Source organism: Lissotriton vulgaris, chromosome 10, assembly GCF_964263255.1.
Source record: "Lissotriton vulgaris chromosome 10, aLisVul1.2, whole genome shotgun sequence".
In the NCBI taxonomy this organism is placed as follows: domain Eukaryota; kingdom Metazoa; phylum Chordata; class Amphibia; order Caudata; family Salamandridae; genus Lissotriton; species Lissotriton vulgaris.
In genome coordinates this window covers 36,894,223-36,919,428 of record NC_141698.1, presented here as the reverse complement: position 1 = coordinate 36,919,428, position 25,206 = coordinate 36,894,223, and the positions used below count along the sequence as shown (strand labels likewise).

The 25,206-nt window shown below is 47.0% G+C and overlaps 1 protein-coding gene across 23 annotated transcripts in view; it reads right to left on the bottom strand.

Annotated features, from left to right (window-relative positions):
• LOC147684447 (uncharacterized) overlaps positions 1-25,206 on the bottom strand; it is a 1,151,265-nt gene that overhangs the window by 721,375 nt on the left and 404,684 nt on the right. For 15 of the 23 annotated variants that reach the window (XM_086940376.1, XM_086940378.1, XM_086940381.1 and 12 more), the window contains exon 9: positions 14,287-14,304. The exons of the other annotated variants lie outside the window; for them this stretch is intronic. In XM_086940376.1, the coding sequence (XP_086796502.1) occupies positions 14,287-14,304 (18 nt within the window). The remainder of the gene's footprint in view (positions 1-14,286; positions 14,305-25,206) is intronic. 23 annotated transcript variants of the gene reach the window in all.

The following is a 25,206-nucleotide window of genomic DNA, read 5'->3' as shown; positions in this document are numbered from 1 at the left end:
CAAGTGTGATAGGTTGCCCGTCGAAAGAGGTTTGGAAACACGGTACCAAACCGGAGCGCAGCAAGTCAGATCCGAATCTGATGGCGGAAAAAAAACAATCTGGGGATGGAGTCGATGCCCATGCGCACTATCGGCCAAGGGAGAAGTCACCTATCTCGTGACTACAAAGACTTCTTCCAAGACCAAAACAAACTGCAAACATCCGAGCCCAACACCAGATGGCGATCTATGCACAAGTATTTATTCTGCCGCTCATATACCTCTAATAAACTGTTATCTTAAATTGACACTCATATGCGTCTTGATGGGCTCTGCTTAAGAGATCTGCAAAGTCACGGTCTACCACTGGCAGATATTTCATCATTGACTGAATGTGATGTTAGCAAGCTCAAATGCAAATGCCTCTAGCTTTTATATATATTACATGTTTGCTTCAAACATTTATGAAATGGAAGCATTTGTAACCTGGAATAAGTGCAATCAAAACACCGTTCTTCCCAACAGTTTTATCATTTTCTCGCTATAAAACATCTTGACATCTAACTGTGAATGAGATTAAACAGTGACTCCGTCAAAAAAGTTAAACTCCCACTGGGGCATGGCAAAAGGAGTTGGAGGGTGTAAGTTGGTCCTCCCTTTAAATAACTGTATCACAATGGGATGACTCAAAAAGGAAGTCTGATCTGGAAGGCAAAGGAAAATCAACAATGCAGACAAATACTACTTTACAGTGCCCACTACACAGCTTCTTTGTGCTAGTGAAATTTGGAACTGAAGCATCTGTAATAATTGGGTTGCAAATTCACAGTGTTGTCTGAGCACCATGCTGCAAAACTGTTCCACCTTCCAGAGGAAACCTATTTTGTACAGGGAAGACGAGCTGACAGAATTACGTCAAGCACATCTGGTGGCAGCTGAAAGGAGATTAAAAGTCCCCACACATTCTTTAGGCAAGAAGGTGGAGGCTGCAGAATAGAACTACTGGCACTGGGTATTTTCAGAAGAGGCAAGCAAGTCCACATGCGTGCACCACTTGTCAGATCTCCTGAACCATCGTCAGCAGAAGTCGCTACTCGTGATTAGCAAGGTTATGCCAGCTCAAGCTGTTGACTTGGACATTCAAAAATGCTTCAGGTGATTAGCTGTTAACCAGATCCCTTAACGCTGTGCCCAAGGCAACAGTCTCGATACCTCGAGACACAGAAGTTTAAACCCTTGATTGTTAATGTACATCACAGTTGTACAGAATCTGGATGGAGGGGAGGAAGGCCTTGTGTGCCAGCTGAATTGTCCACAGATCTATTAAATTAATATGCTCCTCTGAAGACCTAAAGATCCCGATCTCCAAATAAGTCTCCCACCATACATTTGAGGCATCAGTCTACTAGACAGTCAACAGACCCCTCCAAGTCCTCCTCACCCTCCTCTGTCAGCCACTCAGGGAGGTAGGGAATGCCAGGGATTAACAGCAGTACAAAAGTACCCTATGACGCCGGTACCAACGTCGGTCTAGTGCTGTATCCAAGTTGGGATGAGGCTGAGTGGACGCCGGTGGGGGCGCAACAGATGTCGGGGGCGTTGTCACTGGAATCGTCGTCGGGTAAGGTACCGTGAGGTCGACCGCTGCCAATCCGGATTCTGGCATGGATTCTTGGGGATCCTGTGGCACCGGGGGAGGAGCGCTGGCATCAAAGGCCCAGGGCCCCCAGGCAAGTCTGTGGGGCCCGAAGGTGTGTCTGCGATGTCGGACTGCCCAAAGATGCTGTGCAGCGCTTTGTAAAATGCACAAAGATGGGCAGGGGACACTACGGCTCTGGGAAAAGCAGGGTACCGCTGAGCCATCCCAGCGGGCTCCAAAGACAGAGCCGGAGAGCGACGACACTCCGGGTCCCGCGACGCGTCGGCCGACGGACGGGGATAAGGCGAAGAACGACAATGCTTCTTTGTGTGCTTCGACTTACCAGAGAAGTGTGAAGATGAATGGTGGTGACTCCGCGACCAGTCGTGTGACCTTCCCCTCGACCGAGACCTCAAACGGAATGGAGCAGGCTGCCAGGCCTCCAAAAGCTTTCGGGATCGCTCTGCAAAGACTACCCGTTCAGGGCCCGGCAGTCAGAGCACGGGTCGTGGTCGGTGACAGACATCAACTTGAGATCAAACAGTGTGGAATTTCAACACCACCCGGGATTTTGTGGTTGACTGTGCCACCCTCGTCCTTAAACGTAATTTTTTTGAATACGAAGGACAACTGTTTTTACAAGCAACAGGAACTTCGATGGGCAGCACATTTGCCCCATCAGTAGCGGGCCTCTATGTTTATGACTTTGAGTCAAAACACATCCTAAATTCGGCGAACCCATACGGCAAGAACATCGCCGTATGGCGTCGATATATAGATGATGTGTTCATGATCTGGCAAGGAGATGAACCAACTCTACTCGATTTCTATGCCTGGATCAATACGTGTAATGATCATCTGAGGTTTACCCACGAACATTCTCAGGATGAACTTACGTTCCTGGATGTCACCATCACAAGGGGAGGCAACCGCCTGGAAACAAAAACTTTTTCTAAACCAACAGCAAAAAACAACTTGTTGCATTACACCAGTTACCACCCCCGGGCCCTACGGGAGAATCTCCCGTACGGACAATATCTAAGAATACGGCGTAACTGCAGCACCCTGTCCACTTATAAACAACAGGCGAGCATGCTGACTAACAAATTGGAGAAAAGGGGATACCCATCAAGGATCTTGAACACCAGTCAAAAAAGAGCACGAAATCAACATAGGGAGGCCTTGTTGGAGGACAACCCCCCTCCGGAAAGGATCCCTCTAACCTGCGTCACGACCTATAACCCACTCTCCAACGCAGTGAGCAGATGTATATCTCGTAACTGGAGAATTATCACCAGCATCAAGGCACACTGGCAAAAAACACTCTTTTCTTACAAAAGGGCCACCAGTTTGAAAGACTCCTTGGTCCACACACGACCTAGAGATTGCGATAATCACAACCGATCACCAAGTGTTCTCAACGCCTGGGGTTTGCCACCAGTAACGGGTCATCACCCGTGTTGCAACTGTAGCATCTGCCATCTAACATCCCATACCAAATTCTTGAACCTAACAGATGGATCACGCTGGGTTCAACGCAGCCACACCAACTGCAACACAACAAACGTGGTATATTTGATCACCTGTAGATGCAAGTTGCAATACGTCGGAATGACATCCAGACGTGTCAAAACCAGAATATGTGAGCACCGCAGCAATATTCGCTGCAGAAAATCAACCACGAAACTCACCACTCATTTCTTGCAAGCTAACCATACACCCAACGACCTTGAATGGACAATTTTAGAATTTCTGGAGGGCAGCTCAGAGTCACTGCTATTCGAGAAGGAGCAACGTTGGGTGTACCGCCTGGGTACAAACTCTAAAGGCCTGAATGATGAGATACCGTGGGGCAGTGTACTACGCTGATGGGTTGGGTCACAAGATCAATACATTTTGAATACCAGCAAGAGCGTGCTAGTCCAACCCTAAGTAGGTGAGAATCATTTTGTCTTCCCACTAATGGGAAATAAATTTTGAATACCAGCAAGAGTGTGCTAGCCCAGCCTTGAGTAGGTGAGAATCACTTTGTCTTCCCACTAATGGGAAATCCAACACCCCTAACACCATACAGACAGGGGAGTCATGGTTTTAGGACATCCTAATCATCCTATGCTGGGCAGTGCCTACCACAATGAGGGACAACTAACTTCTGCTCATCTGATGTACAACCTGACATTTCTGATGTACAACCTGACAACCTGACAGGAGGGCCTGTCAGGAGTACCTTGACAGGCCCTCCTGATTTGAATTTATTTTATTATGTTAAAAAAATTAGAAAATCGGACCCAAGGTGTGATTAGAATAGGGGATTTGAACCCCCTAACTTAGTGCTAGCAGCACCTTATTCACCTTATTCAACCACCTCCACTGAGGAACTATTGAATCAATCATACTGGCCCATTCACCCCTGCTATAGACGCAGGGTTTAGAGACCAACTAGGTCAGTGCTAACTATTCAGGAAAATGGGGTTTAAAACATACCACCTCCCTACATTACCGGGAAACATCGACATCATAACCTTTCCCTGCCCTATGCTTATAGATCACTATGGGGATTCTTCAGCAACCCTCGTTCGTCTTGGGCATGACCCATAACTCGCTTTATATGGCTTGATTTCCTCTTTTTAACTTCCATATGACTTGTGTACTGATAATTATTCACCTTTAAAAAGAAACCGGTCTCGATTCTTGACCCACACGGGGACTCGAACCCTGAAGCAGGGCATTGCAAATACAGATCCGCCCTCCCCACGTGGGCACATTCATCCAATCGCGCTTTCCGCCACACCCCGACCCCTGAAGCAGGGCATTGCAATAGCAGGGCATTACAAATACAGATCCGCCCTCCAACGTGGGCACTTTCGTCCTATTGCGCCTGCCTCCACCCCCACACTGCCAAGCGCCAGTAAACGCGGGGCGTTGCCTCCGCGTCACGGACCCACGAGGGCTGGATTTACCCAATCAGGGGAACAGTGAATATAAACACACCGGCGTCCAGCTCCCTGTACTTCCGGGAGACAGACGCTGACCGAGTAGGTATTCGGAGGGGAGCCGCGTGCGCGAAAGTAAGTTGTTTCTCCTCCCTGCCATACAGGTGAGCACTCCCCCTCTTTTCCTACGCGATTTTGACCTTGTTTGTTACGATATCCTAGATTCACGCCGCGTGAAGACATCCCACGCTGCCATTCCCGAAGGGGCGCAACCATGTCCCTTTTGAAGTGAGTTTCTGCAGAAACATCAAATCTCACTCACGTTTGTTTTTAAACTGCTTTCGCCTTCTTGTCACGCTGTGAGAGGTACTTCCTTCTCATAGTATGGGCTTATGGTTCTCCATTAATATCCATTTCCTAGAATACTTGCAATTATCCTCGTATAACACTATGACTCACTAACTTCATCGCTCTGAGAATGGAGAGCGAGTGACGCTTTTTGCTCGCTCCAAATGAATATGGAGCAATATTTGGGCACGGACCTAATCACAGGGACGGTCCACATGGCTAATTTAGAAACACCCAAATGAAGGATTCTAAGGTAGCACCCCAGTTCTGGTGGCACAATAAAAAGCTGCATAATGCTTAGTTTTACCTACAGGTGACAACTACTGCTGATCAGAACTTCAGTATTGAAGATAGTAACCCATCTTCTTCATGTTTATGTGTTGTGGTCTTGTCTGTCCCTGTTTCTTTTCCCCACAGGTCTTTTCCATACATCCCTACCAATTGAGTAGTGTGGTGTTGACGGACACTTTCCATCTTATTTCACTGTATATATATTTTTTCACACTTAGAGCCTCCCGGGAGGGTGCGCCTTAGTGCGCGCACACCACCGGAGGACTTTTGTTTAGGTCCTGAAGAAAGCTGAGCGACACGCTACAAACAGCTGAAACATGTCGACCAACATATGTCTCTGATTTAGGATTCCGGTGCCGTAATTAAGAACCTGGGGAGTCCGCTCACTTTGTTTTTAATAATGCGGGGTGGCCATTATTAAAAAAATTTCTAAAGGTACAACCCTTGCATTTTTTAATTTTTTGACACTTTGCACTATCACATTTAGTCACTTCCTAATTTGGCACTGTTACACTCACCACATCCTGCTCGGCTGTAACCAGGCGTCGTAGCACGCTGGGGAGACACTCGGTCACCCCAGCGGGGACCCGATGATGAAGCATGTCACCAACTAGTGGTGAGTGAGGGTCCTTCAAAAAAAGTAGGGATTTTTCCCTTCCCACCCATAGCTGGGTGACCAACAAGCCCCTAGACTCGTCCCTAGCTGAGGATAGTCTTTTGGGGATAATTAGGGATTCCGAGACTACTCCGCTGTGTACGCCACACGCGTGTGAGCATTGATAATTCGTGCGGCACACAGCGGAGCTTAGCTCCAACAAACTTTCAAATTATCACTTTTTTTATCTTTTGGTATCACAGTCACTCCTTTGTTGTTTATTATTTATTAGACATCAACTTGTGACAGGAGTCACAGTGTTTGAAACCGGGCCGACAGCTGGACATCCCTCTTGCACCATGAGTCAAAGACTCAAAAAGATATCGACAAAGTCAAACAAGCATTTGCAATGCAATAGGTCTCGCATTAGGAAAGTTTGAGCTGTTGGTATTGTAAATGACAAATTTTATATGTATCTGTTGGTTTTGAAAATACCAAAATTAATAGCTTTGTCATTTACAATGCCAATAGTTTTAACTTTCGCAAATGTGACACCTATAGCATTTGTAATGCAATATGTGTTGTATTTACGTGACTTAGATGTTGAGTGCAGTGTAATTATGTGGCGTGTAATTATGTGGCACTGAGTGGTATTTGGAGTGCATGTTGCATTGAGTGCAGTGTAATTATGTGGCATGTAATTATGTGGCACTGAGTTGTATTTGGAGTGTATGTTGCATTGAGTGCAGTGTAATTATGTGGTGTGTAATTATGTGGCACTGAGTTGTATTTGGAGTGTATGTTGCATTGAGTGCAGTGTAATTATGTGGTGTGTAATTATGTGGCACTGAACTGTATTTGGAGTGTATGTTGCATTGAGCGCAGTCTAATCAGTAGAGTGTAATTATGTGGCGTGTAATTATGTGGCACTGAGTGGTATTTGGAGTGTATGTTGCATTGAGCGCAGTCTAATCAGTAGAGTGTAATTATGTGGCGTGTAATTATGTGGCACTGAGTGGTATTTGGAGTGTATTGTATGTTGCATTGAGCGCAGTCTAATCAGTAGAGTGTAATTATGTGGCGTGTAAATATGTGGCACTGAGTGGTATTTGGAGTGTATTTTGCATTGAGTGCAATGTAACTATGTGGCATGTAATTATGTGGCACTGAGTGGTATTTGGAGTGTATGTTGCATTGGGTGCAGTGTAATTATGTGGCACTGAGTGGTATTTGGAGTGTATGTTGCGTTGAGTGCAATGTAGTTATGAAGCATAATTATGTGGCACTGAGTGGTATTGTGTGGAGTGTGTTGCATTCAGTAGAGTATAAATATGTGGTGTGTAATTATGTGACACAGTGGTATTTGGAGTGTATGTTGCGTTGAGTGCAGTGTAATTATGTGGCGTGTAATTATGTGGAGTGTATGATGTATTCAGTAGAGTGTAATTGTGTGGCGTGCAATTATGTGGCACTGAGTGGTATTGTTTGGAGTGTATGTTGCATTGAGTGCAGTGTAATTATGTAGCATATAATTGTGGCACTGAGTGGTATTGTGTGGAGTGTGTGTTGCATAGGGTCCAAACCATGAGGAGAGCCCTCACCCCCCCCCCCCCCAGACACTTGCTTGTTGTTTATCAACTTCATGTTACGCAATCACAATCCGGCCCTTGAGCCCAGGCTCCTTCCTGCCAGTGAGATAGATCAAAAGAGACTTCTTGACCGTGCACAGACAGGCAAAGGGAAAAGAACACAACCCTTCTGAGATGCAGGTAGGTTACGTTTTAAATAAATACTATTATTGTGGCGACTCGTTACACATTTTTGCCAATATTAATATTGCATTGCGAATTCGAGGGTGCCTACCGCTGTTGCCCCCAAAAGAAATCACCGCCGCAGCCCTGCTCCGTGAAAACCGGAAGTCAGGCACTTTTGGCCGCGACGGGGGCGGGGCCTGCAATCCAGCAGGAAGTTCCGCCCGCCACCGCCGAGGAAGCAGTGAAGCCGGCCGACTCCGACCAGCGCTGCAGAGGAGACACGGAACACGCCGAAAGAGCCCGGTGAGTGGGAGGGGAGGGGGGTGTACGCGTGTGTGTCTGTTCGAATGTGTCTGTGTGTGTGCGCGTGGGTCTGCGTGTGTGCGCGTGGGTCTGCGTGTGCGCGCGTGGGTCTGCGTGTGCGCGCGTGGGTCTGCGTGTGCGCGCGTGGGTCTGCGTGTGCGCGCGTGGGTCTGCGTGTGCGCGCGTGGGTCTGCGTGTGCGCGCGTGGGTCTGCGTGTGCGCGCGTGGGTCTGCGTGTGTGCGCGTGGGTCTGCGTGTGTGCGCGTGGGTCTGCGTGTGTGTATGCAGTGTGTGTGGTGTATGCAGTGTGGGTCTGCGTGTGTGCGCGTGGGTCTGCGTGTGTGTATGCAGTGTGTGTATGCAGTGTGTGTATGCACAGTGTGTGTATGCAGTGTGTGTATGCATGGGTATGTGCGCATGCGTGACTGTGGAGTGTGTTTGCGCAAGGGAATGAGACACGAGAGGGGCAAGGCGACGTGCGCGCCCACGAGGTGAAATCCGCGTCTGCGCTCGTGCCCCTCTCGTGTCCACTCTCCCAAATACGGGCAACATTAGTTGTCTTCGCTGACAGCTTGCAATGCTTCACATTGCAAGCTACGTCAGCTCGCCCTAAAAAGGGTTCGTCAAAAAGTGACTAAGGGGCACGCTCTCTCCGGATCTGTGCTGACTGGCGAGGAAAGAAAAAAACCTGATGTCAGTGCGCAGGGGCGGCGTCCAAGTAGACACTGCAAAGTCATCCTGGCATCCATGACGCGATGACGGACACTAGGTCGACCGACTCCACCTACCGACTCGCAGGGGTATTGCTAATAAAACATTTCTCCGGATCCAGTCTGAAGCCTGGGGGTAATTCGAAGGTAAGGAATCTATAACTAATGGTCTCCTTCAGATACTAGTTTTAAACACAGCCTTAAAAATGTCTGTTGTTACCTTGAAAGGATAATGTAACTTATCCAGTAAGCATCTGTTCTTGGCATGTAGAGCTGTAGATTCACATGCTTTGCAAACTCCTGCCATCTAGTGTTGGGTCTGGATGTTTGCAAGTTGTTTTTCTTCTAAAAAGTCTTTCCAGTCACGAGGTAGGTGACTCCTCCTTTCGGTGATAGTGCGCATGGGCATCGACTCCATTGTTAATATTGTTTTCCGTCAGATGGTGAGACTGGAGTTAGTAAGAGTAGAATAGATATGTCCATGCGTATGTATGTAAGTAAGCAGGACTGCAACAGGTATAGGCACCCGGGCAGGCGGGTGGGCGCATGTGAATCTACAGCTCTACATGCCAAGAACAGATGCTTACTGGATAAGTAACATTATCCGTTCAAGGCATGTGAGCTGTACATTACATGCTTTGCATAGACTATACAGCAGTATTCTCCCAAAGCGGTGGCTAACCTGTAGCTGTGTAGTTGTCTGAAAGTGTTCTAGGTACTGCCTGGCCTACATTAGCTTGCAGTCTTGCCGACACATCTACACAATAGTGCTTGCTGAATGTGTGCAGTATAGACCATGTTGCAGCTTTACAGATGTCAGCTATGGGGATGTTTCCTAAGAAAGCCATAGTCGCCCCTAGTTTGCGTGTGGAATAGGGGGTATTGGTAAAGATATTTTTGCTTTAATATAACATGTTTGAATACATTTAACAATCCACCGAGCAATATCTGATTTAGATATAGGATTGCCTTTGTGTGGTGGAGCAAAAGCCACAAAGTGTTATTTTGTTTTACGAAATGGTGTTGTTATTTCTATGTAGTATAATAACACTCTTTTAACATCTAAAGTGTATAGAGCTCGTTCTGCTACTGAATCTGGTTGACGAAAGAACACAGGTAACAACAGAATGATGTGAAAGGCGGATACTAATTTAAGTAGGTATTAAGGGTTAGTGCGAAGAACCCCTGTGTGGAGTTGGAAAAATAGTTCCTCTATGGTTAGTGCCTGAAGCTCACTGACTCTCCTCAGTGATAAAATAGCAATGAGGAAAGCAACTTTCCAAGTAAGAAATTTGATTTCAGATTTATGCAATGGCTTGAAAGGTGAACCCATTAGTCTGGTAAGGACAATGTTAAGATTCCACACTAGAGCAGGTGGAAGCCTTGGTGGAAAATCTCTTGAGTCCTTCCATAAAAGCTTTGATAACAGGTACTCTAAAAAAGGAGAAATGTGGTCTATTTTGAAGGTATGCAGCTATTTCAGCGAGATGCAAGCGTATGGATGTGAAATCTAACGCGGACTGTTGTAAGTGTAGTAAATAACACTTGATATTTTGAATGGAAGCATCTAACGGAATGAAATGGTTGTTATTATAATATATAACAAACGACTTCCATTTAATTGCGTAGCAAGCCCTTGTAGTAGGCTTGTTGGCCTCTTTAATGATGTTCATATAGTCTGGTTGAAGGTTCATATAAACAAACTGACTTCAGGTGCCAGATCGCTAGGTTGAGTTCTTTGGGATCTGGATGTCTTAGGTCTCCATGGCTCTGAGTGAGGAGACTGGATGTGAGATGTAGTTTTTGAGGGGGAACTACCGAGAGCTCCAGAAGGGTAGATGTTTATCGGAGCTTCCAAACCACTATTGGAATGAGTAGGAGAGGCGGAAAAGCGTAGGCAAATATTCCTGACCAGTTCATCCATAGTGCATTGCCTTTGGACAATCAGTGTGGATACCTCGAGGTGAAGCTTGGGTATTTTGCGTTTTGGTGTGTGGTGAACAGATTTTTTCTGTGGAAAGGCCTACATTTGAAAGAATGGGAGGAGAACTTGAGGGTGAAGTTCCCACTGGTGAAGCTATTGTCTCTGCTTGCTGAGCAGGTCTGCTACTTGATTGTTTACCCCTGGGAAGTGTTACACCAGGAGAATAATTTTTTGATGTATGGCCCATTTCCAAATGTCTTTTGCAAGGCGTGATAGCTGGTGAGTTTGTGTCCCCCTGTTTCTATATGCAATATGGCTGTTATGTTGTCAAAGCGGACTAGGACAGCTTTGCCTTGAAGGTGAGTCTGGAAGGCTTTTAGCGCTAGAAACACTGCTAGCAGCTCTAGATTTATTTAAAGTTCCTTTCGCTTTTGACTCTACAGACCTTGTACTGTGTGAGTTTAGAGATTAGCTCCCCAACCAGAGAGCAATGCGTCTGTTAGCACAGTCTGTGGAACCAGGTCGATTAAGGACCGCTAGATGGATAAATTCTGTGAATTCCACCACTGCAGAGTGAGGAGTTTGGAGGTCTACCAACACTAGATCTAACAATTGACCCTGGGACTGATTCCACTGGTGTGCTAAGCATTCCTGGAGGGGACGTATTTGAAGTCTTGCATGGGGAACTATCATGATGCAAGACACCATCACACGCCTAGCAGCTTCATGCATGCATAGTTGGGCTGAAACAGAGACTAGAGCCTGAATATTGCAAATTCTTGCTGCATTGGGACAGGCTAGAGCTTTTTGAGTATAGAGAGTTTCTCCCAAATATGTTTGTGTGTTGGAGGGCTGGAGAAGTGACTTGGATACATTCAGTGTGAAACCTAGATCGTGCAGTAATTGCAGCATTTTCTGAGTGTGCTGGAGATACTTTGGGTAAGAGCTGGCTTTGATGAGCCAGTCGTCCAAGTATGGGGAGACATGGATAGGCTGTCTTCGCAGGTGAGCAGTGATTACTGCCCGGCATTTGGCGAAGACTCTGGAAGCAGTGGTGACTCAGAATGGAAGCACTTTGAACTGGTAGATTTGTCCTGCTACCCCAAACCTGAGGTATTTGCGATGAGCTGGATGTATTGGAATATGGAAGTATGCGTCCCTTAAAGTCTAAAGTGGACATAAAGTCGCCATGCTGAAGAAGTGGGAGCATTTGTTGGAGTGTGACCATATGAAAGTGGTCCGATTGAATGTACGGATTTAGTTCTCCGAGGTCTAATATAGGCCTGAGAGAGCTGTCCTTATTGGGTATGAGGAAGTATAGGGAGTACACGGCCAATCCTTGATATTGCAGAGGTACGGGCTCCATAGCTCCCTTTCGCAGAAGAGAGTGAACCTCGTTTGAGGAGGTGTAAATGCTCTGGTGACATTTTGTGAGAATGCAGAGGAATGTTTGGAGGATTGTTGGTAAGCTCCAGGCAATAACCATATTGGATAATTCCTAGAACCCATCTGTCTGAAGCTATTGTATGCCAGACAGGGATGAATTGAGAGAGACGTCCCTCGACCGGCGTGGAATGATTTGGGGGAAGGGGAGTAAAGTCACAGTTTATTTGTTGAGGGGGAGGTGTGGGGTGTGGAACTTTTACCTCTTCCCTTGCCATTGTTGTGAGAAAGTGCCCTCTCTTTCTGCATGGTTGCCCTTACATTTTGCTGAATTGCGGATGTGCTTTGACTGAGTGTGCCCTAGGTTCCTGCTAATCAGGTACACAGGGCCTATGCTCTGTCCCTAAAACAGCATTGAAGCCTAAACCAAGTGAAAAGTCGACATGACACACAAATGCCTACAACCCACTGCCCTGGCTTAGATCTGCCACCCCTCTAGCTGGGTGCACTATACCATTGGTGAGGGTGCAGGTCCATGAGCCATGTACCCCTACAGTGTCTAAGTCCATTCTTAGACATTGTAAGTGCAGTGCTGCCATTAAGAGTATATGGTGCTAAGACTTTGTCATTACGAACTCCACAGCACCGTAATGGCTACACTGAAAACTGAGAAGTTTGGTATCAAACTTCTCAGCATATTAAACCGACACTGATAACAGTGTGGAATTTAATTAAAAATGCAAACAGAGGTGATCTTAGAGATACCCCATAAAACTAACCTACCACTAGTGCCCAAGCTGAGTGGCTGCTTAAGGCTCCCACCACCAGACATGTTTCTGGACCCCTGGGTCGAGAGCCTGCTGCTCTCTGAGGACTGAAAGTATGCACATCCTGGGACGAGGTGCCAAGCCTCCTCCCCCAGGATGGGCAGGGTTCACGAAGGGGAAGGTTCAAAGGCTCGCCGCCTTTGTGAGCTTCCCCAGGCCACTTGCTGCTTTCAGCAACTGGTTCCCACTGGTTCAGACCCCCACTTTGGGCAGGAGAACCGGCCGGAAAAACAAGAGAGGGAGAGAGGTGTGCTCACCTCTGCCAACTCCACCCCTCAGGTGACGGAGGCAAAGTTAAGCACAACTCTAGTATTTAGGGGCACCCCTGAACCTTGCGTCCTCAGACAAAAACCTGCAACAAGAAAAGAAGAAGGAACGAACAGCAGCACCGAAGCTAACAAATGGAAGACGCCTACTGATATGGTCCCAGCCCTACCGGCCAGTCTCTACCTCGAAACTGCTCCTGCGAAATCCCTGTGTGTCCTACAGCCAGCAATCTTGAAAACCCCAGGGGACCTGCCTACCTTCAACCACAAAGACTGTGTCTCGCGTGAACACCTGATTTGTTCATCTGCAACCTCTAGCTCCGGCCGGACACAGCGAATCCGCACCACTCTCCATGGACCGAGCTTGAGCGGGCAAATACGACGAGGTGATCCTGACCCGAGATCCGGTGACCCCTGACCGCCTCAAGCCGACCCCTGCATCCTAAATCCAGAAGGTCCCCCCCAAATCGCGACCAGGAGCTGGTAATCAGACTTGACCCCAAACGGCACCCCTGCACCCAACGCCCCATTGCCTTGGGTGACCAAACCAGCAGTGCCTTACCAACCCCCAAAACACCTCTCAAAGTGGTGGTTGCACCCAGAAGACATTCGTCCCCAAGCCTGCGGTGCCTTTGCAAACCGGAGGATCCCCATTGCAAACAGGGCGCCCGACGTCGAAACAGCGCCCTGCACCCGGCCACTCTAGTGCCGGCAAGGATGCACCTTTGGTACTACTTTCTTTCCCCATTTGCCATGCGCTAAAGTCCAGGAGCTTTACTCCTAAAAGCAAGTGGCCTGCTCGTCAGCAGCCACCAACCGGAGGCTCCCTATCCCCCATTGGATAACATTGGGCCTCAGCACTCTGCACCTGGCCGCCCTAGTGCCGCTGATGGTGTAACAAGAGTGCATCTTTGACCCTAGGGGACCAGAGTCTACCCCCAGAACCTCAACTCCTACTACCAAATACTTACCTTAAAACCGATAACACTATTTTCCTCCATAGGATAACATGGACTGTTTTTCTTGGAACAGTTTCTAAGTGTGGAGATTAAAAACCAAAAGAAATTATTTAAAATTTTTGTTTAACAAAAACGATTTCACTTTCCTGTTTACAGGAAATGTCCCAGAGTAGTATCCAGGTATACTACTCTTTCTAAGAAAAGTAATCCAAAAAGTAACTTATCTGGCATTTTACTGAAAAGCCCATACAAGTCTATGTTCTGTATTGCATTTCTTTGCAACCATACTGTAAGTCACAACAAAGTGCATATGCAATTACAATTCAAACTGTTTACAAACTGCATTACTACTGTAAATTACTTATTGCTTAACTGTGCCAGGTTTGCTTGGTTCTAGAAAATAAAATAACAAACAATATTTGTATACAAAAACAAATGGTCTGAAGTTCAGTCTGAGTATGTGAATTAATTTGCTGACTTTGTGTACAACAAATGCTTAACACTGTCCTCTGATACTGCTTTACTGCTCAACCACACAAACACAAATAGAGAGTGAGGTGCTGTCTAACTTTACCTCTACCTACTTTTGGGGTTCCACTGGACTCTGTACACGCTATACCTCACCTTGGTATGCAGCCAGCCTCCTACAATTGTTGTCTATAAAACCAGCTCAAAAGGAACCTCTTAAAGAGGATGACAGTGTTACTGTTATAGGAGGTACAGGTGTTGTCCATATATATGTTTTTAGAGCCCCCTCTGTAGAAGGAGCGACAAAAAGATCCCCTATTGGATGGGGACTGTAATGCCCCCATAGATTTTGCAAAGTCTGTGTCCTTCATCTTCTATAAAGAAGGGTTTACAAGGGGACCAAAGAGATGCTCCTTGTTAAAAGTTAAGTTTTAAATAGAAGCCTGTCTTCGGGTTTAAACCCTGAAATCCTAAGTCAGGCGTGTCCTCGTAGCAAGACACTGGTATTGATTGCATGAGTCGCTGTATCAGCTGCATCTAAAGCGCATCTAATAGATGTGCTTGAAATTAACTTCCCTTTCTGAACTAGGTAATGCGCCTTAACCTTGTGTTCATCAGAAAGAAATTGGAGCAATTGTTCCAATTCATCATAGTGTGCTCTGTCGTATCTAGCTAAGAGAACTTCGGTATTGGCAATACGCCAATTATTGGCTGCCTGTGCAGCTATACACTTTCCGGAGGCATCTATTAGTTTAGATTCCTAGTCAGGAGGAGGGGCATCTCCTGATGTTTGTGAGTTTGCCTGCTTCCGGGCACTAGAAACCACTAGGGAATCTAACGGTAATTGATCTCTGATGTAAATTGGGTCTGATGGTGCAGATTTATACTTTTTATCCAACCTTGGAGTAAGAAATCGTCCGCGTGCTTTAGCATACCCTTAAGCATGGGTAGTGTATGAGTGGATCTTTGGGAAGATCTTAATGCCTCAAAGAGAAAATCCTCCTCAATGGATTCTTTATGAAGCTGAACTTTATTAGATATATGCACCCTATGTTATCATCAGGTGGAGAGGGTTTTGTAGGGTATAAATCATTATCTGTATTTGGATCTGTATTCTAATCGTTCCATGGATCAGGACAATTATCATCTACCCAGTCCCCATCATCCTGGGTGTCAGATGATTGTGGTGGTGGTGAATTTGTGGGTGTTATCAATAAGTGTGGGGAAGATGGGGAAGGAGGAGGAATAGAAAAGGAGGTGAGGGATTACTACCAAAAATGTTCCTCTTAAGAGGAATGTGGTAAACGTCCTCAGCTTCTGATGTCTGCTTTATGGGCAATTTCATTTGAATATGTTTAGTTTTGGGATTGAAGACCAATTCCTTTTGTTTTGGGTCAGGGTTTGAAGGGCGGGCGTCAAAACGTGGTTCCTTGAGTGGAGTAGGAGCTGTTTTATCTTTCGGTGCCAATATTTTCAGAGCCAAGGTTTTCGGCGCCAAAGTTTTCGGATCCGAGGAGGGTTTCCGTTTCGGTACTAAAGGAGTTGAATCCGAAACGTGTTTCTGTTTCGATGACAATTTTGGCTTGGTGCCCGAATAGGGTCGACTGGATCTCGAGCCGGAAGGCTTTGATATTTGTTTTGGTGCTGGACCCGAAGGTGGGGTATCTGAAACATGTTCTTGGTGCCGACCTTGGCCAGAAGGCAGAGGAGGGCCTGTGGCCTTTTTCTTGGGCAGTGTTAGGAGTTTGGGCAGAGATGGCTCAGCACTCACAGTAGGCTGACCCTGCAGAATCTCTTTGTCCATGTTGGAGCCGGCTTCTGACACGGAAATGGACTCCGCTTCTTCCTCGGCTCCTTGCGCGTCATCGACGTCTTGCTCAGAATTTTCTCCGAAGAGATCCGGAATGGAGGCGCTATGATGATGTTGTTTTCAGTGACGTTGAGCACAACGGTCACGGATCATCTTTTTGGATCGGAAAGATTTGCACACGTCGGTCTTGTTCATCTTGCTCTGGGGAGAGGCACAAGTTGCACACTTCGTGCGAGTCGGTGCGCAGGTACTTAGCGTGGCACCAAGACAGGATTTAAATGGAGTCTGTTCTATCGACTGCAAGATGTTTCGACGCGGTCAGGCCCAACAGCCTTCCACAAAGTTTCCCGATAGAAAGAGTTTTTGTGTGAAACCGATACGATACGCTCAGAATGGGAAACACGATCGAATATCAATATCGTCAAGTGTGAGTGGATTGTGCACAAAGGGAAACCCGAGGAACAGCTTCGAACCAAAGCGCAGCAATACACGTCCAAACCCGATGGCAGAAAAAAAACAATGTAACAATGGAGTCGATGCCCATGCGCACTATCACCAAAAGGAGGTGTCACCTACCTCATCACTGGAAAGACTTCTTCAAAGAAAAACAACTTGCAAACATCCGGACCCAACACTATATGGCAGGAGTATGCAAAGCATGTGATCACAGCTCACATGCCTCGAACACAGTTTTCAGCATTACTGATTATTTTTTCTTTTTTTTGGATGACAATGCATCAATAAACACGTCTTTTTCATTGTCCCCTTTTACTCCTGTGGTCACACCATAATGTAAAGCTGTCCTTTGTATTAATGGGTGGTAGGAAGATGTCTCTTTAGCTGGAAAAGTTTTAATCAAATATATTTCTAAGACTTATTTGATATATCCAACCTGATACTTGTTTGAGACATCTCAACCCTCACTTTAAAATAGGTCTCCTTCCAAGCCCACCTCTTCCTCAGAAAGAAGGCCTGAGGTTCAGGATTTGGTTGTACTATTGTCTATGACATTTTCAGTAATCACCTTTTTGGGATAGGATATTTCCAAATTTCTAGCAAAAATACATCCTCAAAATTAGCTTTTTTCTTTCTGCATAGCTAAGCTAACAAGGGAGAATGTGGTGGAGATAGTACCACAGTGCGCTTTGTTATGAGGTAGATTGGTGCACTCTTCTCTAAAATTGATGTGATTAACTTCTTTTTGTGTGTCTGATTCAGCACATTGGTATGTGGCCACTTTTCATCAATAGCCAAAATCCTTCAAGGATTATTCAGAAGGCTGCCTACTGTCCAGACCCCTCAAACAAAGATAGGTTTTAGAGCCCAAGGCAGGTCATCACCTCAGCGCCTTTGGACATCACACATGTAGCCCTACTGACAAGGCTGTACTTTCTCCTGAACTCAGTCTTCTTTCTGAAGACATTCCGCCATTCAGGCTCGATACCCCTACCCAGGTCAGCCAATAACTCATACTAAAAGTGGAAAGCGAATTGCAAAGGCAAACGGGATTTGGAACAGAAGACTAAGGAACTGGGGAAACAAGAAACCAACAGAAAGGCAAGTACCCAGGAACCCCACTGAGCTGTGTGTTGAGTGGAAACACAGCGGAAAACTCAACGGATACCTTGGGGAACGGGAGGCTGGAAATCCTCCCAACCCATGGATGCTCTAGGACCCAGGTTACCAGCACTAGGGAAGCCAGGTGAATAGGGGTGAAGTGACATCTGAACCTGCCGTAGACGGCAATAGAGCACGTTGGAGAAGTTTGGTCGAACCAAAGGATGGATTACAGAAGACAAGAAACTTATGCAGAGGGGGGAGAGTCTATGCCATTCGGACATGACCAGGAGGCACGGCGACACAATGCGCACCTATGTCAGGAGGTTCAGGAGTAACAGCGGTGACCTTGTTGCAGCAGCTTTGAGGACCAGGCGACGCTAAGAAAGACAAGGAGCCTTGCAAGAGCTGTTGGATGTCAGTGTCCAGGTAGTCAGTGTCCAGAGGGAACTCCAACAAGCCTTGGTAGCCTCAACTGATCTGGAGGACAAATGATGCAATTGTTGGGACCAGCAAGGTCCAAGGGACTCTGCAGGAGAGTTGGAGCAGGTCCCGAGCAAGCAGGGGAGCCCACTGAAGCAAAGGAAGACCCTCAAGAGGACCCATAGGTTGAATACACAGGAGTCGCAAGAAGACCTCAGGCAGCCCACCAAAGATGGAGGCCCACAATGCAAGGAAGAAGCTGATCTTGGAGGAGTGAGGTGCTGGAGGCTTGAGCTTATTGTAGCCCGTAGCTCTCTGGACTGCAAAGCCAACAAGCCTTGACAACAGCAAGTGGACGTAGTGCACAAGGCTTTTGGTATCAGCACTTCCGATGAGGGCTACTGTTCTCAAAATTGCAGAGAAGACCGGTCAAGCCTTGAGCGAGTTGCAGAACCACCACTGTGTTGCTTGGCCTCAGAAGTCCATAGGACGACAGGAACAGCAGACCCGTCATCTTCGTTTTAGTGCCTTCAGACGCAGGGGGAGTGACTCCTTCACTCCAAGGGAGAGTACTTCAGATATCCTCAGGTCTTCTGGCGAACCTGGATGAAGCACTGACACAGAAGACTTGAAGAACAGCAACACCAGGCGCTGCAGGAGTCTTTTGTGATGCAAGCTCAGTTCCAGCCGAAGTCCAACAAAGCCCAAGTGTCCAGACGGTCGAAGAGTGTCTTCATTTCTAAAGGTGAATCTTGTTCCATGACAAATCTAAGGAACCACCCCAGGCAAGCCCTTAAGTACCCTAGGGAAAGGGTTAGAACGTCTCAAGGGGCCCTCCCAGAGGAGGGGCTGGACAGAGAAAATGATACTCCCATGTCCTTTGCCCAGTTTCACACCAAAGCAGGAGCTAAGGGCTCCCTGAACTGGCACAAACTGGAGTATGCAAGGAGAGCAATAATGTGCCCTTCAAAGCAGTTTGGTTGCGCTGGCAAGTGGCCTCAACCCTGCCCAATACACTAAGTCCTGTCTGGGAGGTGGTCACATCTCCCTGCGACAGGAAACCTATTGTTCTACCTGCCACTGCTCAAGTTTGGCTTAGCTGGCAAAAAATAGGATGATGCAGAGGAATTAATAACGCACAAATTACAAGCAGGAAAGAACAAATTAGTCCTACTTACAGATATACTCCGTCCCTCAGTATTATTCATGCTTAATTTCATAATCGCATACCAACTCTAAATTAAATATATTGTTATATATATATATATATATATATATATATATATATATATAAATAAATGTTATTGTTTTTAACAGCACACAAAGGATCAAAGCCATATACACACAACAAATGGTTTACATAAACACAATCCCTTCGTACCTATTCTTTCTAAAGAACGGTTGGTAAATATAAGCCCAAGTTTTAAAAATTATCCGAAAAAAAGCGAGGTAGTCCAATACACACTTGAGGGGATAATATTTTATGGCCGTTAGTGTCATTGTCGAAATTGCTAAGTTAGCATGAGCTCTGCTGCCATGATGCTGCTTTTGCACATGTTACTACATGACATTTTGTTTTGCAAGACTGTTTTTGCCTTTCACATGAGAACGGTCTGCTTTCTGCGTTCTCTGAGTGTTCCAGGAGTTTAGTTTGACAATGCGCAAGGTCGATTAACAATGCCCCTTGTTATTCTGTTCTGGTCTGTCCCTAGCACCTAGTCAAAACATGCCAACAGCTGCACTGCTGAAAACTCTTGCTTTGATATTACGGGGATGCATGTTGTTCAAACACACACTTGGAGAGAGACCTTTCCTTGGACAAGTACGAGTGAGTGAGCGAAAGGGTGCGTCTTGCTACCGCGATTCGTGAGAGAGTCAGGAGTGTTGTGTTCTGGGTTATCTAATCATTTGTAGCTTTGTGATTACGTAGAAAAAATGAGACATTATAGCTAATCGGTTTTGGGATTTTAGGTACTAAGGTGGTCGAAAGGTACAACCCCTATACACGAGGTCCTACTTTCCTGCGCATAGTTCTGTGTATGTGCAGAATCCCTGCAACATGGCGCCGCCAACATTTGGTCTGGTTCTTATCTGTGAGACTCCTGAGTAGTACTTGTGCTTGCCGACAATCCCCTCACTTCTGTATCAGGAGCCGGGTGTCACGGTCTAGCCTCCTATATTGTGATACTTTACAGGTTTTTCAGGATTGAATTTTAAAAGGTCTTTCTATCTCTTTTGACCCATTATTGCACTGAAGCAGATAAGTTGTTAATATCTACTACTGATTAGGACGATTGTCATAGCACCTCCTAACCATGAACGCTCAGGGCATACTGGACTCAATATGGAGTCCCTGATGCTGGAGTTGCACTTGTTTTTGTTGATGAAGCGAATGCGGCTTACCGCTTCGAGGTGTTTTATTCTTGGGTCACCTTTCCGGCAGTCGATTTGTTCCACGAATACATTGCCACAGCCCTTCCTCAGAATTATCGTCCTTTTAGGTCTCTTGAAGTTCCACTAACGGATTGGCAACACCAAATTTGGTTTATTGGCACCCTTCCTCCCCGGTCCATTTAGGCCCCTTATCGACAGATGGGGCCACATGGCCTGTTCTGACGGGGTATACCCCGCACCCAAATTATCTCACTGCAACAATCGCAGAGCTACACGTATTGCATACTTTGTTAATACGTGTACATGGAGCTGTTATTCAGTGTATGTCATGCAACATCCGGGTGGGACCACCTGGCATTGCTGTGCCAACACCAGCACCTGGTGGTGTAGTCTTTAGCCCATTAATAAATAATTTGGTAATGGGCAAGCGTCCACAACAGAAGGATAAACTTCCTTATTGGCTTGATGTAAGGTTTGGACATTGAGGAGGAGGCTGCGGCATAGACCGTAAAGGAATCTCGTGTGCCGGCGAATCTCTATCCCAGCCCACTTGATTACGGTAGACTGCCAGGGCAAGGGCCAGAGCCCACTCAGCTGCAAAAGCCTTTGCATGTTTCTCAGGGACGTATGATGAAAAACTCAGAAGTACCACGTCCTCTCACCTAGAAGCAGCCAAAACAAATGGTGGGGGCCAATCCGCCGCCGCCAACAAAATGGCATAAGAGGAAGTCAGATTTGTCCCAAAAAAAAAATGTTTTTCCAATTACTACGTATTGAACTTGGCCTTTTCCCCTGAAATTTTTCGCTTTGACGAGAAAGGGATCACTTTCTCGTCATACGGACTGCACGGCGTACACGGACGCAACCTTGTCGTGCTTCCAAGGGCCCTCATCCTGCTCTCATTCAAATTTTTTAAGTTGCCGATCGACAGACGGCTTGTTTGAAGGGATACCCTCACCTCTCCGTGTCATTTATAATCCCAAATTGAATCTCGAAAGACACTAGTTCTTCAATTGCCGATCGACAGACGGCTCACTCGAAAAGATATCTCCACTCTTCCGCGGCCTTCTATATCCATTGGCAAGATCGCGTCAACCAAAGACTTTATTGGTTCTACACCTACCACCTCTGCGGGCTTTCCATTTATATAGCGTCCTGTAGCCCCCTGAAGACATTTTCGGAAGGAATATCTCTGGTGTGGTGACCTGTACATCTGCTGATTATCCAATAAATTGATCGTCTCCCTAACATATACGGTTTTGGAGATCCTTCTAACAACAATATCAACAAGTTTGGGTGGCTCCTGAAGAAGGCGTCCTCACGCCGAAACGCGCGTCGAGTTGCACTCGCCACAGTGTGATTTTTATGAATTAAATGATCTTTATTTTTAGATGTATACATAGTAATGAAATATGTTTAATTGTTATGTCTAAATTGTATGTTTATGAATATGCCATGTATTTGTATGATTTTTAACTGTCTACATTAAAGTTCTGACTATTTTTAATTTTCTTTGCCCACCTTTAGTTTTTACTGTCATTTGATATTACTTGTTTTGCCATTGTTATGGACTGCCTAGGGTGTTCACTCACACAGTAAACCTGTATAGGCCATGTGTGGTAGGAGTTACCCTGTTTTAAAAATGTAATGTCTTGCAATGGTGTGAGAACTTGTCAATTTCCCCCATTGTAAAATGCACCCTGTTAAAATGTGTTTTTAAAATGGCTGCCATGGCTGTGCGTTGTGCCACCTGACTGCAAGTGGTTAGCAGTCTAGTTGTTAGGTACCCAGCCACCCCTGCATTTGGAGGGAAAGCCTGGCACCCAGGGTGCTCTACTCCTCCCTCTGAGCCAGTTAGAACTAGTTCGCCTGTCGGAGGTTGGTTAGCGGTCTAGTTGTCTGGTACCCAGCAATCCCAGCATTTGGACGGACCTTCTAGAAGCTTCCAGCCTTTCTGGTACAGGGAGAGCAGTAGAGATATGATGAGCAGAGACAGAGCTGGGACAGAAATGTGAGTGGACCTGCTGCAAGGGGATACCGCCACTTGGGCCTGTGTGCTGGACCCTGCACCCATCTAAAACCCCTCTACTGTCCCCAGGGATTGTAAAGCCCCACTTCAGGAGTTCAGGCTGGCGTGTGGGAGGAGGGCCACGCTGCAGTTGGGATGGTGTAAGCCTACCACCCTGCATGGATGATGCCCCCACTACCTGCTGACCTGGCCCAGTAGTGCTACTGCTCTCTCCCCCGGGCCCCTGAGGAAGGAGGGCCCCCTAGGTCCCTGGAGCTGCTGGGACCCTGCGCTACGCAAGCGCTGCGCCAAGAAGCGCCGAGAAGGGAACGAGTGTTGTGGACTGGACCTCCCCCAGGAGTTGAGAAGAGTTACCCTGGGACCCCTGGATGCGTTACTGGGACTGTCCACCCCCCCCCTTGCGCTGTGTGCCTGGAAGCGCTGGCCTGCAGAAGACTGCTTGTGTCCCCAGAGTGCTGTGACCAAGACTGCCCTTCTGATTGCCTGCCAAGCCCTATAATCTGGAAAGCGCTGTGCTGCAGAAGCGCTGTATGGGGAGGATTGTACCTCCAAGGAGCTGTGCTGTGAGGAGCTGCCTGTTAAGCGCTATAACTTCAAAGCGCTGGAGGAGTGCTGCTGGCCCTTTGAGCCCCAGGGCCCTGAAAGCTGTGTGGCCCGAGAGAGGAGCTGAGCGCCGTGAATAGCGCTGTGGGTGCCTACCTCATGTGTTCGCGCCCTTTTGCGGAGTAAATAGCGCCGCGGGAGCCCACCCTGCGTGTAGGCGCACTTATGGCGTGTTTAAAATAATTACCAGAAGGGTGCCTGGCCTACCGCAAAGGGAGGAGCCCCGGAGTAGCCCGTGAGTGGGGCCCTATTCAAACTGTGTGAGGGGGTGGAGAGGGCAACGGGGCACAGGGTCGGTGTCCGCCCGCCGCCGCCGCCGCCCCCCCCACAATGACTTGGAACATTAGAGACCTTGGATGGTAAACATACCCTGAACTGGACAACAGCCTGAAGTGCGAACTGGTGTAGTCTGGTTGTCAATGCTGTGTCTCTGGGTCCCCCAAGGAATCATTAAAAGCCCAAGAGCTAGGGCCAGGACTTAGGTTAATGCTGGGTTGATGTTCAGGCCGATGGTTTCGCGCCCAGTGTGCTTATGGCCTAGTGTTAATGCCCCTGTTAATGGTGGGCATCCCCATGCGTTATACTGCTGAGGCCGACTGCCCCTCTAGGGAAGTGTTAGTCGCCCGAAAAGATATTTAGGGTTGCCCTAATGAAATGTTTATTCCTGCCCAGTGACCAGGTTATAGGAAATGTTTGATTGGTTGTGACCGGTTATTACAGTTACTGATGCCAATGTATATTGATGTTTCACGCCTGCTAGGTGATCCTACGCTGATTCCAGGCGGTTATACAAATAAGGTTGTGGGCCCCTGCGGATGTTATTTACCTGCCTAAGTGAGCCGAATGTACGCACTGGTGAGGTGCGCAATGTGTTGGATGCCCAGGGTATTGCTCAGGAATAATGCGCCAGTGCTGATATGCTTATGGTTAAATGCCTAATGTCACAGCGTAATGTGTATGCCTAAAATTCTATTGCATACAAGGTGCCTACTACCCTGATGAGATGGTCATCTCCCTCGCCTAAGGTGATGAGACCGATATCTAATGTTGATTTGCCAGTTTACTGCAGGTGTCCTGCCCCTGTGCTGGCCGGACGTGTCATTCCAGGCCCCGGTTTACATCCCATGTTTATGAGAAAACCTGCTGCTTTATTACAGGAGCTCCTGTCTGTTGGGATTTGCTGTGATGCCATGAAGTTTTCCTTTACAGGGGTTGTGTTGGAGTTATTCTGCATGGGGTATCCTGATGCTAATGTTGTACTTTGTAGTTACAGTCTACTGCTAAGGATGAGAGCCTGAGTTGGCCCCGCCATTGTGACCCCGGGTTAAAGACAAGTTTAATCACCTTTTTTATTTCAGCCACGGACTTAAAGACTCAGCCCTTACTTCCCATGTAAATAATCCCCCTTGATACACTTGGCTCTGGTGCCTGTTGGCGCCGTGTTGTGATACCACTGTTGATGCATTTTTGCCTTGCAGGTTGGAGATACTAAACTACCTACTAATTTTCCACCTCAAACTGATGTCCTGTCTCTTTTGTGGTGTGCCTGGTGTGTTGTCTGTGGGTACTGCGTGAGTGCTTCACATGTCCTCCGAAGTTTGGCCTGCCCGCTTGGTTTCATGCTACCCTCTGGAGATTTGGTAACCCCATTTCTTACACTACGCATGTGGAGAAACAGAATCTGGACCATGAGTTTACCTAAAGGCCTTGTTCCCGAGTTAGCGGATTGTGTCACTTGGGGTAGAGTGTTTGCAGCGGTATATTCAATGGGTGGCTCCCCATCAATGACCGTTCTCCCATCTGTGATATAACGAGTACAGGATGAACATGGGGCGGAAGCGGCCCTGGAGTTGGGAATGAGACTGGTGGGTGTGTTCCGACATTGTTTGCGATATGATCCTTGCTAATGTTAAGGGTGATGCTGTGAGCTTACGAGTGGCGCAACACGTGGAGGCTGTGGCTGACTCAGACAAACAAAGCGAATTGCCAAAAAATATTGCTAAAGCTTATA